We start from the raw sequence: 12,684 nt of genomic DNA on the forward strand, positions 1-12,684 counted from the left end.
TGCCTATATGGGATTCAGCAACATAAAACATTTTTGTTTGTAAGTCATCAGCTTGTTGAGAGATGCTTAAAACAGCATATCGGTGTTGATTCTTAAGTGAACTTTCAAAATGGACAGACCAAGAAGATGAAAGCCAAGAAGTACAAAGGTGAGTTACTTTATGGAAATATGATACCTGCTGAGGCATGCCCCTTAGCTGAGAGCTTTATAAGAGAGGGTTGCCTGTGCAGGTTGACAGATTTGCAAGAGCTGTAGTATCAGAGGTGAGTAATCTTTCTCTCTTTTTTTCTTTTATTTCATTTATTTTTTTCATGAACACAAACATTGGGTTTTATTATACACACACACACACACACACACACACACACACACACACACACACACACACATATATATATTATATATATATATATATATATATATATATATATATATATATATATATATATATATATATATATATTTATATATATATATGTGTGTGTGTGTGTGTGTGTGTGTGTGTGTGTGTGTGAGTGTGTGTGTGTGTGCACAATGTGTACTATTTTATACCTAGATTATTTCATTGAAAAAGCAAAATCTTGTAAGTGTTGAGTATTTTGTTTTTCCCCATATTAGCAATGAGGGAAAATATTGTATGGTGACACAAACATTGCCGACGTGGAATATTTATTTAGGCTTCAAGGCTTAATGTGTAAATTGTCACAGTGTGATGAGCTGAGGTACGACTGACACAGTGATAATGCTGACTGAAGGTAAAAAAATTTTCTGGCTTTTTTTTTTCCAGATCTGCCATCACAGACTTCACAATGCGGTTCAACACGCTGTTCTTTGTGGTCGTCCTTTCTTGTCTCTGTCTTGCACTGACACAAGGTAAGGCTTTATGGAAAATCAGGGGCTATCTCTATATAGTATCACACTCAGCATACAAATAATGAAAAAAGAAAGAGCAAACAATAAAGATAAAAGGAGGGTCAATGAGTTTGACTTATTGCGTTAGGACCTGCACCGGTGGATGTATTAGTCTGTATCAAATTTCTGCCCCATTACACATGTATTGGTGTTCATAGATTCATAAATTTGACTGTGTTTCTGAACTTTTAGGGTTCTATGATGACTGCTGTCTGAAGTATGTGAAGGAAATCAAACCAAACAATCAAAAACATGCAGTGAACTACAACTATCAGAGGACAGATGGAGGCTGCAACATCCCTGCTGTAATGTAAGCACCCAGATAAAAATAAAAAACAATACCCATTTTAAAGTGGATTGATTGACATTTTGAATTTTGAACCTTTCTTGTTGTAGCAGAAAGTTTTTATTATTATCATTATTATTGTTTCTAAAATGGAATAATTGTTTGCATAATTTTTCCTTTAGCTTCACCATGAGGAAAGGGCGCAAGCTTTGTGCAAACCCCAGTGAGAAGTGGGTCCAGGACCTAATGGACAGGATTGATAGAAAGCGAAGCCGAAAGGTAAATACAAAAGTAATTTTGGGCTGTTATTTTGCATAAAGCAAAAAGAAGTCTAAAGAATGAAGTGATAATGTAATGTATATTTTTGTTCTTCGTAGATCCATGCACAACCTTCATACAGAGGCTGAGGGTAGCTGTTTGCAACAATTGACTCCGCTCATCTTTCCGCCTTCTGCAGTCTTGTTATTGAGCAACAAGTGGTTTTATGGTGGTTTTATAGCATGGAAGGCACTTAAAAAGCTGGCCAAGGAAATACTGTAGTACTACTTTTGCTTTCACTCAGCACTAAGATAAAGGTCAAAGGCTGGTCTAGAGTTGCAGCACCACTTTGTTCTTGAGGTTGGGACTCTTGAAGCTGACTGATACCCACACAATATATCAACGCCTTTTAAATGCATGGCTGCTTCAGAGGATATACTTATTGTGTCTTTTCAGATACCAGATATGAAATAAGCTGTGTGATGATATATATGGTGATGGAGAATAAATTAATCTTGTGATATTACTGTTTCTATTGCATCTATAATGTTTACACTGATCTTTCAAGTCAGTTGTATAAGTAAACTGTCAAGTTGTAAATAACGTTTTTTGAAATTTGTGTCATTGAAAACTTTATGCCTTTTCTTCATTTCCACTTTTTTTTTTTCCAAGTTTTATGTATGTGTCTTGTCATACATTTTTTTCTATGTTTTATGAGAGTAAATGTGTTCCAATAAAATCATTACAACATAAACTTTCCTGTTAAGTCTCACTTACTGTTGGTTATAAGACCATAAAAAGGACAAAGTGTGAAAAAGACATGAGCATAAAAGTCTTTTGTTCTATTATTTAATGAGTTTGACCTTAGACTTAATTGAGAAAATAATCTTCTAGTTAAAATTTGACATGATGAAAAGCGTAACAAGCAGCACACAGCAACAGATCAAATATTTACATTTGCAAAAGGTTTGGTATCCTTTGTTACCTAACACTAATACAATTCTTGATTTAAAAAACTTCCTTATCAAACCAAACATATACCATAACTAGGCTAAATAGGCTTTAACAAAGCACACAATACAACATAACACAGAGTACACAGCAAATACTGATTATCACTAATCTCACCTTAAATGACTTCTGAAATGAAACTACAGTGCAGATAACTGCAATGAAAGGGGCCAGCATGTTTTTTTTCTCGGTTTTCTTAAAGTATTTGTTGAGGTAACATGCCCATTGCTTTACGGTAATAATAGTTATGTTTGCTGATGGTTTCAAGAATGCAATGGCAGCTTGTTATGATTCGTTTTTATGCATCTGTACCAAAGCATCAGTCCTACCCCCTGTTTCAACCTTAAATAGTTCAAAGTTACAAATGCGATTTTTGCTTCATTTTCTTTTTGTTTTTCGTTGAAAAAAAAAATTGCAAAGTGAATTTTTTTTCTTCATGTTGTGCAGGATGCTTGCACAACCAATGCAGCCCATATTTCAGAGCAGTACAGAAGGTGTGCAGAAACAGAGCAGGCACAGGCAGCTACAGTGAGGAAAATCACCTGATAATTAACATCACTATCTGATCTGCCATGGAACTGGATTTACTCATTGATTCATATGCTTCTCTTTCTTCTCCATGGGCATTTATAGGAATTGCTGGGGCTTGCAAATGATAAAGATCTCACTGTGTGATGCATTGTTTGACTATGCTGTCTGTGGAGATTGATGACTTCCACACACATGTGCCCTGCAGAGGCAGCTTGCAAGATGAAGCAAAGATAAAGTGTGTCTCAAAAGAAACGCTGTAAGACCCTGAAGGCCTCTGCTCTAATGCATTCAGTGTGTCGTGTTTGTTGAATAAAATAAAGATATAAAGACTTTCCAGCCTCTTACAGATTTTCTGTACTTAAATTCCTGTGTCAAACACGTGAGGAGCTGCTATAACAGATTTAAAGGCCTGCAATCAAGACTTGAAGGCAATGAATCCTCTTCAAGCTGTTGAGATGTTTCTTTGAATACACTGCCAACTTAGCTAAGTGGGGAAAGGTGATGGATAACCTGATAAATACAAGATAATTACCAACACATTAATTGCTTATAAAATACTGATGGACACCTAAAATTGCATTTATTTGTCTTGATTAAGACAAATAAATACCCTCACAGGTCAAAAAATTGTGCTGCAACTTGAAGATGATGGATGCAGAGGCTTTGTTTCTTCATGTTTATATCACAAGAAAGCTGAAAAAAAAAAAATCTTCCATTCTTTGTTTTTGCATGCTGGGGCACAAAGACTTGCCTGTTTGGCAGCGTGAGCAGAAATTTCCCTTTTTTTTTTATGAAGTGGAAAAAACCAAGGTATGCAAACAAAAAGCTGGAAATATCATTTTACTCAGAAAAAGATGTGACGACTTACATGAATTAAGATGTTTGAACACATACTGAAAACACGGAAGGCTTTTAAAATTACGACACGACGTGTTACAAGAGGCTCAAAAAACAAAAACAATGAAGTCACTTTCACACCTTTATTATACAAAACGATGTGTTAGCTCGGTGCCAAGCATCAACACCTCTGATTCATAAAGGTTGAGAAAGGGAAATGAATAAAAAGAAAGATGAAAACAGCTATAAACATTACACAAACTTATTTGAATGTGACATTATATCCACTTGAATAATATTTTGTGTGAATGCTAAACTGTCAAAACACGAACATTCTTTCATCCTGAGCCATAGTTACAGTAAATCAAATATATTGTGCTGAAAGGTGGTCTCTGTCATGGTGTGTGTGTGTGTGTGTGTGTGTGTGTGTGTGTGTCCGAGTTTTGGGTAGGGATGAGCAGGTTGCCGTGGGAACTCAGGGCAGAGTCTTGAGCTTCAATTGCCACCACCTGCAGCTCATTATCCTGCTTGATGATCCTGTGCTACATCCTGCTATTTAAGGACAAGCAGGAGCTCCAGTCCTTTCCAAATTGTCTCACTTTGCTGCGTGGTAATCAGGCTAGTTCTAGTGACTTTTTGTGACTCCTTTCCAGTGATCTCACCTTGCTTTTTCCTTACCACCTCAGTGCTTCTGGACAATTTGTGGAATCATTCTGAATCAGGAACCTTTTCCTCTACCCACTACACCTGCTGTGTATGCCTGCCTGTTCATCCTGCCTCCTACCAGAATTTTGTTACCTCAGTTGGAGATCTCTCCTCAGCGACCCCTCTTCACCATTGGATTACTTGGTAATCCTAGAAAGTTTTTCTGGCCCATGACCAAGCCAAATCTGTGTTTCAAAATAAAACATCATTCATTCTTTCCTCCATCCTTTGAGTTTACCCCGGTGGATGAAAGGGTAGTTTCCCTCCGCCTCCGGGTGGGGGGACGGGTCCTGACTGTTGTCTGTGCTTATGCACCGAACAGCAGTTCAGAGTACCCACCCTTTCTGGAGTCCTTGGGTGGAGTGCTGGAGGGTGCTCCTTCTGGGGACTCCATTGTTCTGCTGGGGGACTTCAATGCTCACATGGGCAATGACAGTGAGACCTGGAGGGGAGTGATTGGGAGGCATGGTCCCCCCCCTCTGAACCCAAATGGTGTTTTGTTATTGGACTTCTGTGCTCGTCATGGATTGTCTATAACGAACACCATGTTCCAACATAAGAGTGTCCATATGTACACCTGGCATCAGGATTCCCTGGGCCGCAGTTCGATGATCGATTTTGTAGTCGTATCGTCAGACCTGCGGCCACATGCCTTGGACACTCGGGTGAAGAGGGGGGCGGAGCTGTCAACTGATCACCACCTGGTGGTGAGTTGGCTCAGGTGGTGGGGGAGGAGGCCGGTCAGATCTGGCAGACCCAAACGTGTTGTGAGGGTCTGCTGGGAACGTCTGGCTGAGTCCCCCGTCAGAGCGAGCTTCAACTTCCACCTTCAGCAGAGCTGGCGGCTCAGGAGGGGGAAGCAGTGCTTCATCAATACTGTGTACAGTGGAGGTGGGGAGCTGCTGACCTCAACTCAGGATGTAGTGGGTCGGTGGAGGGAATACTTCGAAGACTTCCTCAATCCCACCAACACGTCTTCCGATGAGGAAGCAGAGCTGGCGGACTCAGGGGTGGACTCTCCTATCTCTGGGGCTGAAGTCGCTGAGGTGGTCAAAAAGCTCTTTGGCGGCAAGGCCCCGGGGGTGGATGAGATCCGCCCGGAGTTCCTTAAGGCTCTGGATGCTGTGGGGCTGTCCTGGCTGACACGCCTCTGCAGCATTGCGTGGACATCAGGGGCAGTACCGCTGGATTGGCAGACTGGGGTGGTGGTCCCCCTTTTTAAGAAGGGGGACCGGAGGGTGTGTTCCAATTACAGGGGAATCACACTCCTCAGCCTCCCTGGTAAGGTCTATTCAGGGGTCCTGGAGAGAAGGGTCCGCCGGATAGTCGAATCCCGGATTGAGGAGGAGCAGTATGGTTTTCGTCCTGGTCGCGGAACAGTGGACCAGCTCTATACCCTCTTTGGGGTCCTGGAGGGGGCATGGGAGTTTGCCCAACCAGTCTACATGTGTTTTGTGGACCTGGAGAAGGCATTCGACCGTGTCCCCCGGGGGCTCCTGTGGGGGGTACTCCGGGAGTATGGGGTACCGGACCCCCTTGTAAGGGCTGTCCGGTCCCTGTATGACAGGTGTCAGAGCTTGGTCCGCATTGCCGGTAGTAAGTCGGATTCGTTTCCGGTGAGGGTTGGACTCCGCCAACGCTGCCCTTTATCACCGATTCTGTTCATAACTTATATGAACAGAATTTCTAGGCGCAGCCGAGGTGTTGAGGGGATCCGACTTGGTGGCCTCAGGATTGGGTCCCTGCTTTTTGCGGATGACGTGGTCCTGTTGGCTTCATCTGGTCGTGATCTCCAGCTCTCGCTTGAGCGATTCGCGGCCGAGTGTGAAGCGGCTGGGATGAGAATCAGCACCTCCAAATCTGAGACCATGGTCCTCAGCCGGAATAGGGTGGATTGCCCTCTCCGGGTCGGGAGTCAGGTCCTGCCTCAAGTGGAGGAGTTTAAATATCTTGTTCACGAGTGAGGGAAGGATGGAGCGCGAGATCTACAGACGGATCGGTGCGGCGTCTGCAGTAATGCGGACTCTGCGCCGGTCTGTCGTGGTGAAGAAGGAGCTGAGCCAGAAGGCGAAGCTCTCGATTTATCAGTCGATCTACGTTCCTACCCTCACCTATGGTCATGAGCTGTGGGTTGTGACCGAAAGAACAAGATCTCGTATACAGGCGGCTGAAATGGGTTTCCTCCGCAGGGTGGCCGGGCTCACCCTTAGAGATGGGGTGAGGAGCTCGGTCATCCGGGAGGGGCTCAGAGTAGAGCCGCTGCTCCTTCGCATCGAGAGGAACCAGTTGAGGTGGCTCGGGCATCTGATCAGGATGCCTCCTGGACGCCTCCCTGGTGAGGTGTTCCAGGCACGTCCCTCTGGGAGGAAACCCCAGGGAAGACCCAGGACACGCTGGAGGGATTATATCTCTCGGCTGGCCTGGGAACGCCTCGGGATCCCCCCCGCAGAGTTGGCAAATGTAGCTGGGGAGAGGGAAGTCTGGGCTTCCCTGCTTAGGCTGCTGCCCCCGCGACCCGACCCCGGATAAGCGGCAGAAGATGGATGGATGAATTAAATTAAACCAGTTTTGTAAAGTACATTTATTTACATAGCGCCTTTCAAGATAAAAATCACAAATCACTTTGCAACAAAATGCAAAACATTAAAACAACTTAAAAACATCAAGAAAAAACAAATAAAACCAAGGTAAAACAGGATTAAAAATATATGTCTTGAGCTGCTTTTTAAAATAGATCACCGTCTCAGTCGATCTCATACTGAGAGGATGGGAGCTCCATAAAGCAGGGGCCACTGCTGCAAAGGCTCTGTCACCTTTTGTTTTAAACCGCGTATGATCCTCATACACTCTTATCACACCTATAGGTTTATGCAAAATAAAACTTGCTTATGCTTCCTGTTTTTTTGCGGAGCATTTGGCATATTTTTCATTTTGCCAAATGCAGTCATCTTTTAAAGTGCTTTTTGAAGAATTACAATATTCAAATAGAGGTGAATCCATCCTGACAAATCAAACAAGTTACTCACATTACTAATCAGCTTTTTTTTTTTTGGTTTGAATAAAAATGAATATTAGCATGAAAAAATTTACCGACAGATGCCTCCTCTTCTGTGCAGCAAAGCAACTATACTTGTTGTCCTTGAAGTCTGGTTTTATTAGAACCTTTATTACAGCTATTCAAAGTGTAGCCAGTAACACCACCTTGTTACAACACTAAAAAGCTCCGTTTATTGTCCCTAAACCAGAAAATGGTTTAAAAGAAAAGAACATTTACAAAAAGAAATTCAAAAAGTACTTTGAGATTTCTTTGACAAGTGAATGAAAATGCAGTTAACAACAGTAAAAGTACTTATTGTAGCTATCTAAAGGTTTTATTTCATCGCTCAGTTCATAGTTTCTCCCACACTTCCATTAATATGCTTTCATTTTCTTTATATATCATCTTTTTCTGCAGATTTTTAATAGAAATAAAGTTTATCAGCCACTTGACAGCTTGGAGTTTTTTCAGATCTTTCTTTGTACAGTTGGATGTGTTCTCAGGTTGTCTTCCTGATCCGAAGCCTCTCCTTAGTTTTCCGACTTGTGCCTTTTTTGTGCTCCTCTTTCAGTATTGTATACTTCTTGGCTTTCACTTATTACTATTACTACCTGCTTGGTCGAAGTGCATGGTATAGGTTATAGATTACACCACCACCACTCCAGATAAGTCCAAGCTTGTCCATTGTGAAAAAGAAACTAGAAACAGTCAGTGACTTCTTATGCAGCGAAAGTATCATTTACCACATGACTCAGTCATGAGGAAACTTAAAAGTCAGGTTTACACTTTCCACAACTGTTCCAACAGTGATTTATGGACTTAAAAAAAAAAGCTCAACAGAGTGGTTTTAATATTCCCACATTCCCACTGCTTTACTGAAGGAGGAATCCATTTGTCACTGAGAGCCTTTGATATGTTTCTGTCATGCTCAGTGGATTTAAATACAACTTACATTGCAGAGACTTTGAATGGTATTATAGTTGCCAAAAAAAGAGCCAAATATGTTCACGGAGTTTGCCACTCTGTGCATTTGCATTCAAAGAAACCTTCATGAAAAATGAAACCATGTTGTGCTTTTTTAGAAACCTTGTCAAACAATGAAACTAGGTCAGTTATGACAGGACGCTTCCCACTGAAGCCATAACTTTTGTTTTTAAAACTCTGTGTATAAAGTGAATAATGGTATGATACTAGCAACTGTGCCATAAGGAGTCAAGCTTGCATGAAAGAATCTTCTTGTCCAAACTATCAGTAAGAAGGTACCAACACTTTTTAAACTGTTGAATCATACTTGTGAGATATGAAGCTACATTATGATACAAACCACAGAGTGACGCTTCTGCAGCAAGCCGTCTGATGCTATTCTACGTCTGGGTCTGTTCTGGAAGTCTCTGGTGTATGTTTGACTGAAACCCACACCTTCCACAGACCTCCTCCTCTGGATTCGATGGAGTGAGATCCGATACGCCCCAGTGATAGGGCTTCTCAGGTCTAGGCTGTTGTTGAGAATATGGCCCTCGGTGACACCAAGATCTTCTAGGATGGCCTTCACATTTAGCTCATCTGCGGTAAGGATGAGGCTGGGATCGACCAGGTGGGAGGGTGTCGCCCTATGAGATGGGTAGGCCTGGGGATATTCAATGCCTCTCATCCAGTCACTTGTCATGATCTGTGCCATGGAGAGGCGGTCTACAGGAACTGGCCTCAGGAGGCCCTTAATAATCTCCTGGCAGGACTGGGGTACGTAAGAAGGAATGGCAAAAGAGCCTTGGAGGATACAACACTTCAGCCTGCTTGTGGTCATAGCTTTGAATGGCATTGTGGCAGTTACCATGAAGTAAAGTAAAATACCCAGTGCCCAGATATCAGCATATTGTCCGATGTAGCCTTTATCTTTGAAGAGTTCAGGGGCTGCATAAGGTGGAGAGCCACAGAATGTGTGAAGTATGTCACTGGAGCAGCAAAGTGTGCTAAAACCAAAATCACCCACTTTAATGCAGTATGTGTTAGTATAAAACACATTCTCAGCCTTCAGGTCCCTGTGGACAATATTATTATCATGCTGGAAAAGGAGGAAACAAAGAAGGTATTAGAATTGTGTATGTAGGTCACACAGATTTGTCTCTTATTCAACAGTTTTGAATGAAAATATAATCTAATAAAAGTTCAATTAACTCAGTATCATAACAGATAATGAAATAATTGCTCCACTGTGCCATATTGCACATTAACAAACTCTAAAACTGTAAAAATATATTTTTCTTACTCTTTTCCCAATGCAGATAAAGCATAAGTTTCAGCTCATCCCCATGTCAAGATCTTATCTCATCTCCTTACACATTCCTACATGATAATATTCAGTTTCTACATCCTGCTAGTTTTGACCTGGCCACAAGAAAAGCTATAAATGCTGATCCAGGGACAAGAAACAACACAGGTTCAAGGCTCGCCCAATATAACCTTTTGAACAACCAAATAACATTCCTTAACCATTTTAAAGATATCCATACAAAAGCTGCTTCTGACTCACCATATGCTTGACTGCAGACAGGACCTGTGAAAACACAAGTTTGCTCTCCAGATCAGACAGGCGTCCCCTGGTGCTGATATGGGAGAACAGTTCCCCTCCACTGGCATACTCCATCACCAGGTAGAGCCGCTTGAACGTTTCCACCACTTCATACAGGCGCACTATGTTGGGGTGGGCAAGCCTCTCCATGCATGTGATTTCAGAGGCAAAAAGCAAATTTGAGTGTTTGCCCAGGCGCTCCTTATCCAGGACTTTTACTGCCACTCTTTCTGTCAGGTGAAAACAGATGAAGAAAGGCAGTGAGGCAACAAATAACTAAGCATTTACTTTCACTAAAGCTTAATTTTGTTATCACGAATACTATGTCTTGGCCTTCCTCTGTGTGTTGATCTAGGCCTGCATTATTTCCTTGCTTATCAGCATCGTTGCCATGTTACACAGAGGCTGAAAATTTGGATTAGTGGACGGCCGGCTGATGAGATTAGACATGTCTCCTGACATCTGGAATGACCCAGACCGACTAGGGTATGTCCTGTGAGCTGAATCTGATGTCTGCACATTCATCTTAAAGCTGAGAGTTCCCTCTGAACACGAGACTCAGGTCATTCAGCAGACAATCAGACATATCCTCCGCAGCACAAGCCTCACAGGAATATTTCAGCCATGTCTGCATATACCATAGAATTAAACCTTCCAAATGTCCTTTTAATTCTATGTCGCAAAAATGTTTTATATTTTTATCAATATGATGATCAGATGATTAAAGGGGCGCTTAAAGGGGAATTTTAGAATTATTGACCAAAAATGTATAATTATTATTGCAAATACGTTCAATTATAGCAGGTTGCTGAAGATGATTATGTGAAATATTTTTCTATATAACATAAGTTTTCAAACAAAATCTCTTTTTTTCATTTGAAGATGATAAAAATGAATTAAGATGCCATACTAATACACAGCATTACAGGTCTGCTGTATTCCAGGCAACTACAACTTTTTCTTCATATTCTTCAGTGTCGACAATAAAATGTGACAAAAAATGAAAACTACGTTATATGAAAGATGTTTAATAAATTTTGGTTTAGCAACTTGCTTTAACAGGAAATGTTTACAATTTTATCATAGCAATTTATCATTATATATTTACATCAGTAAATCTAATGATTCATTTCACCTTCCCCTTTAACTACCTAAGGTGATATAAAACATTTACAGAAATGATCTATATTTTTCGATTTTAACTTTAGAATATCAAAAAAACACAGAAACCAAAAGGCCATGATGTAAAATCTGCATTCGTGCGTCCTACCTGATCTTTGATGACGTAAATATGAAGAGGATAAAAAAAGGCAAAGCATCCAAAATCTCACCTTTGGTCAGGTCATGTATTCCCAATCTAACCTGGGAGAAGTTGCCAGAGCCGATCTCCCCCCTCAGCTCATAAAACCCAACTCGCCGCCCAAATATCAGATCATTCATCACCCTCTCTGAATGACTCAGATCATACAGGGCCTTCCCGAATGCTGTGCGCTGCATCGCCTCCTCATCCTCTGTCATCTTCTCTTTTGTGTCCACCTTTATGTTCTCCTGTAGGTATGCCTGGACAGCAGTTTCTTCCTGGTGGGAATTTGTCTTTAAGTGAGAACCTGAAAAGGACAAAAGAAAATCCAGTTAGGAAATTTGGAATGATGTTTCTACATTATATCATTTCATTCATTTTCTGAACCACTTAGTCCAATTAAGGGTCACAGGAAGCTGGAGCCTATCCCAACAATCATTGGGCAAGAAGCAGGGTACACCCTGGATATCACACACAGAGAGACAAACACCCATTCACACTCACACTTACTCTTAGGCACAACTTAGAGTAACCAATTAACCTCACATGCTTGTCTTTGGATGGTGGAAGGAAGTAGCCATGCATACACAGGGAGAACATGCAAACACCCCCTAGGCTTGATCCAGTAACCTTCTTGTTGTGAGGCCACAGTGCTAACCACTACTCCACCATGCAGTCCTACATTATAATAGAGCTACTTAAAATAAACTGTGTCCATACTTACTTGATTTTCCCCTTATGTTCTTCTTGTTTCTCTCTGTGTTGATTGTAGTTTTTCTGCTGTTCAAATACATGATTTCTATCCAGCACACAAAAAGTCACTTTGTTTTTATGTCCTCTTGCAGATTTCGGAAGATACAAGGGTACCAAGTTACCGACAAGTTTAATTTTCACAAAGAAAAAGCTCAAGGAAAAAGGCTGTCTAAAAAACTGTGAGCAGCATGATAAAAATCCAAAACTGTCTGCATGCATCAGGAAAGATCCTCAAAAGACTTTTTTTAAATACTAAATAAACTGCCTGTCCAGATGCTGCTGGTGTGCAGCTGCTCCTTCTCATCAGCTCTCTTCCTGTGCAGCAGAGATGTCTCATGGTGTGTAATCCAGAACTACTACATAATACCATGTAATCCCTAAGTGCTGGACTCCTCCCATGCAGACAGACAATAGACGGGCATTAGAGGCTTGTTTAACCCCTAGACATGAACATAGCACCTGATTCAGGTCCTTGAACAAGACAT

The 12,684-nt window shown here is 41.5% G+C and overlaps 2 protein-coding genes across 2 annotated transcripts; one reads left to right on the forward strand and one right to left on the reverse strand.

The window, feature by feature from the left end:
• The first annotated feature begins 791 nt into the window (after nt 1–791).
• ccl25a (chemokine (C-C motif) ligand 25a) lies at nt 792–1,709 on the forward strand. The gene is made up of 4 exons (XM_079243601.1): nt 792–873; nt 1,105–1,222; nt 1,381–1,477; nt 1,576–1,709. Exons 1-4 carry the CDS (start codon nt 810–812, stop codon nt 1,603–1,605), a joined length of 309 nt encoding a protein of 102 aa, XP_079099727.1. The 5' UTR covers nt 792–809; the 3' UTR covers nt 1,606–1,709.
• A 7,174-nt stretch (nt 1,710–8,883) lies between these two features.
• LOC306758437 (serine/threonine-protein kinase NIM1-like) lies at nt 8,884–12,240 on the reverse strand (the record flags this gene model as incomplete). The annotated part of the gene is made up of 4 exons (XM_079243765.1): nt 8,884–9,639; nt 10,108–10,376; nt 11,478–11,753; nt 12,171–12,240. The coding sequence occupies 4 exons, from the start codon at nt 12,238–12,240 to the stop codon at nt 8,884–8,886; spliced, it is 1,371 nt and encodes a 456-aa protein (XP_079099891.1).
• Nucleotides 12,241–12,684: the final 444 nt, after the last annotated feature.

Source organism: Telmatherina bonti (genome assembly GCF_933228915.1).
Source record: "Telmatherina bonti genome assembly, chromosome: 7".
Lineage (NCBI taxonomy): Eukaryota > Metazoa > Chordata > Actinopteri > Atheriniformes > Telmatherinidae > Telmatherina > Telmatherina bonti.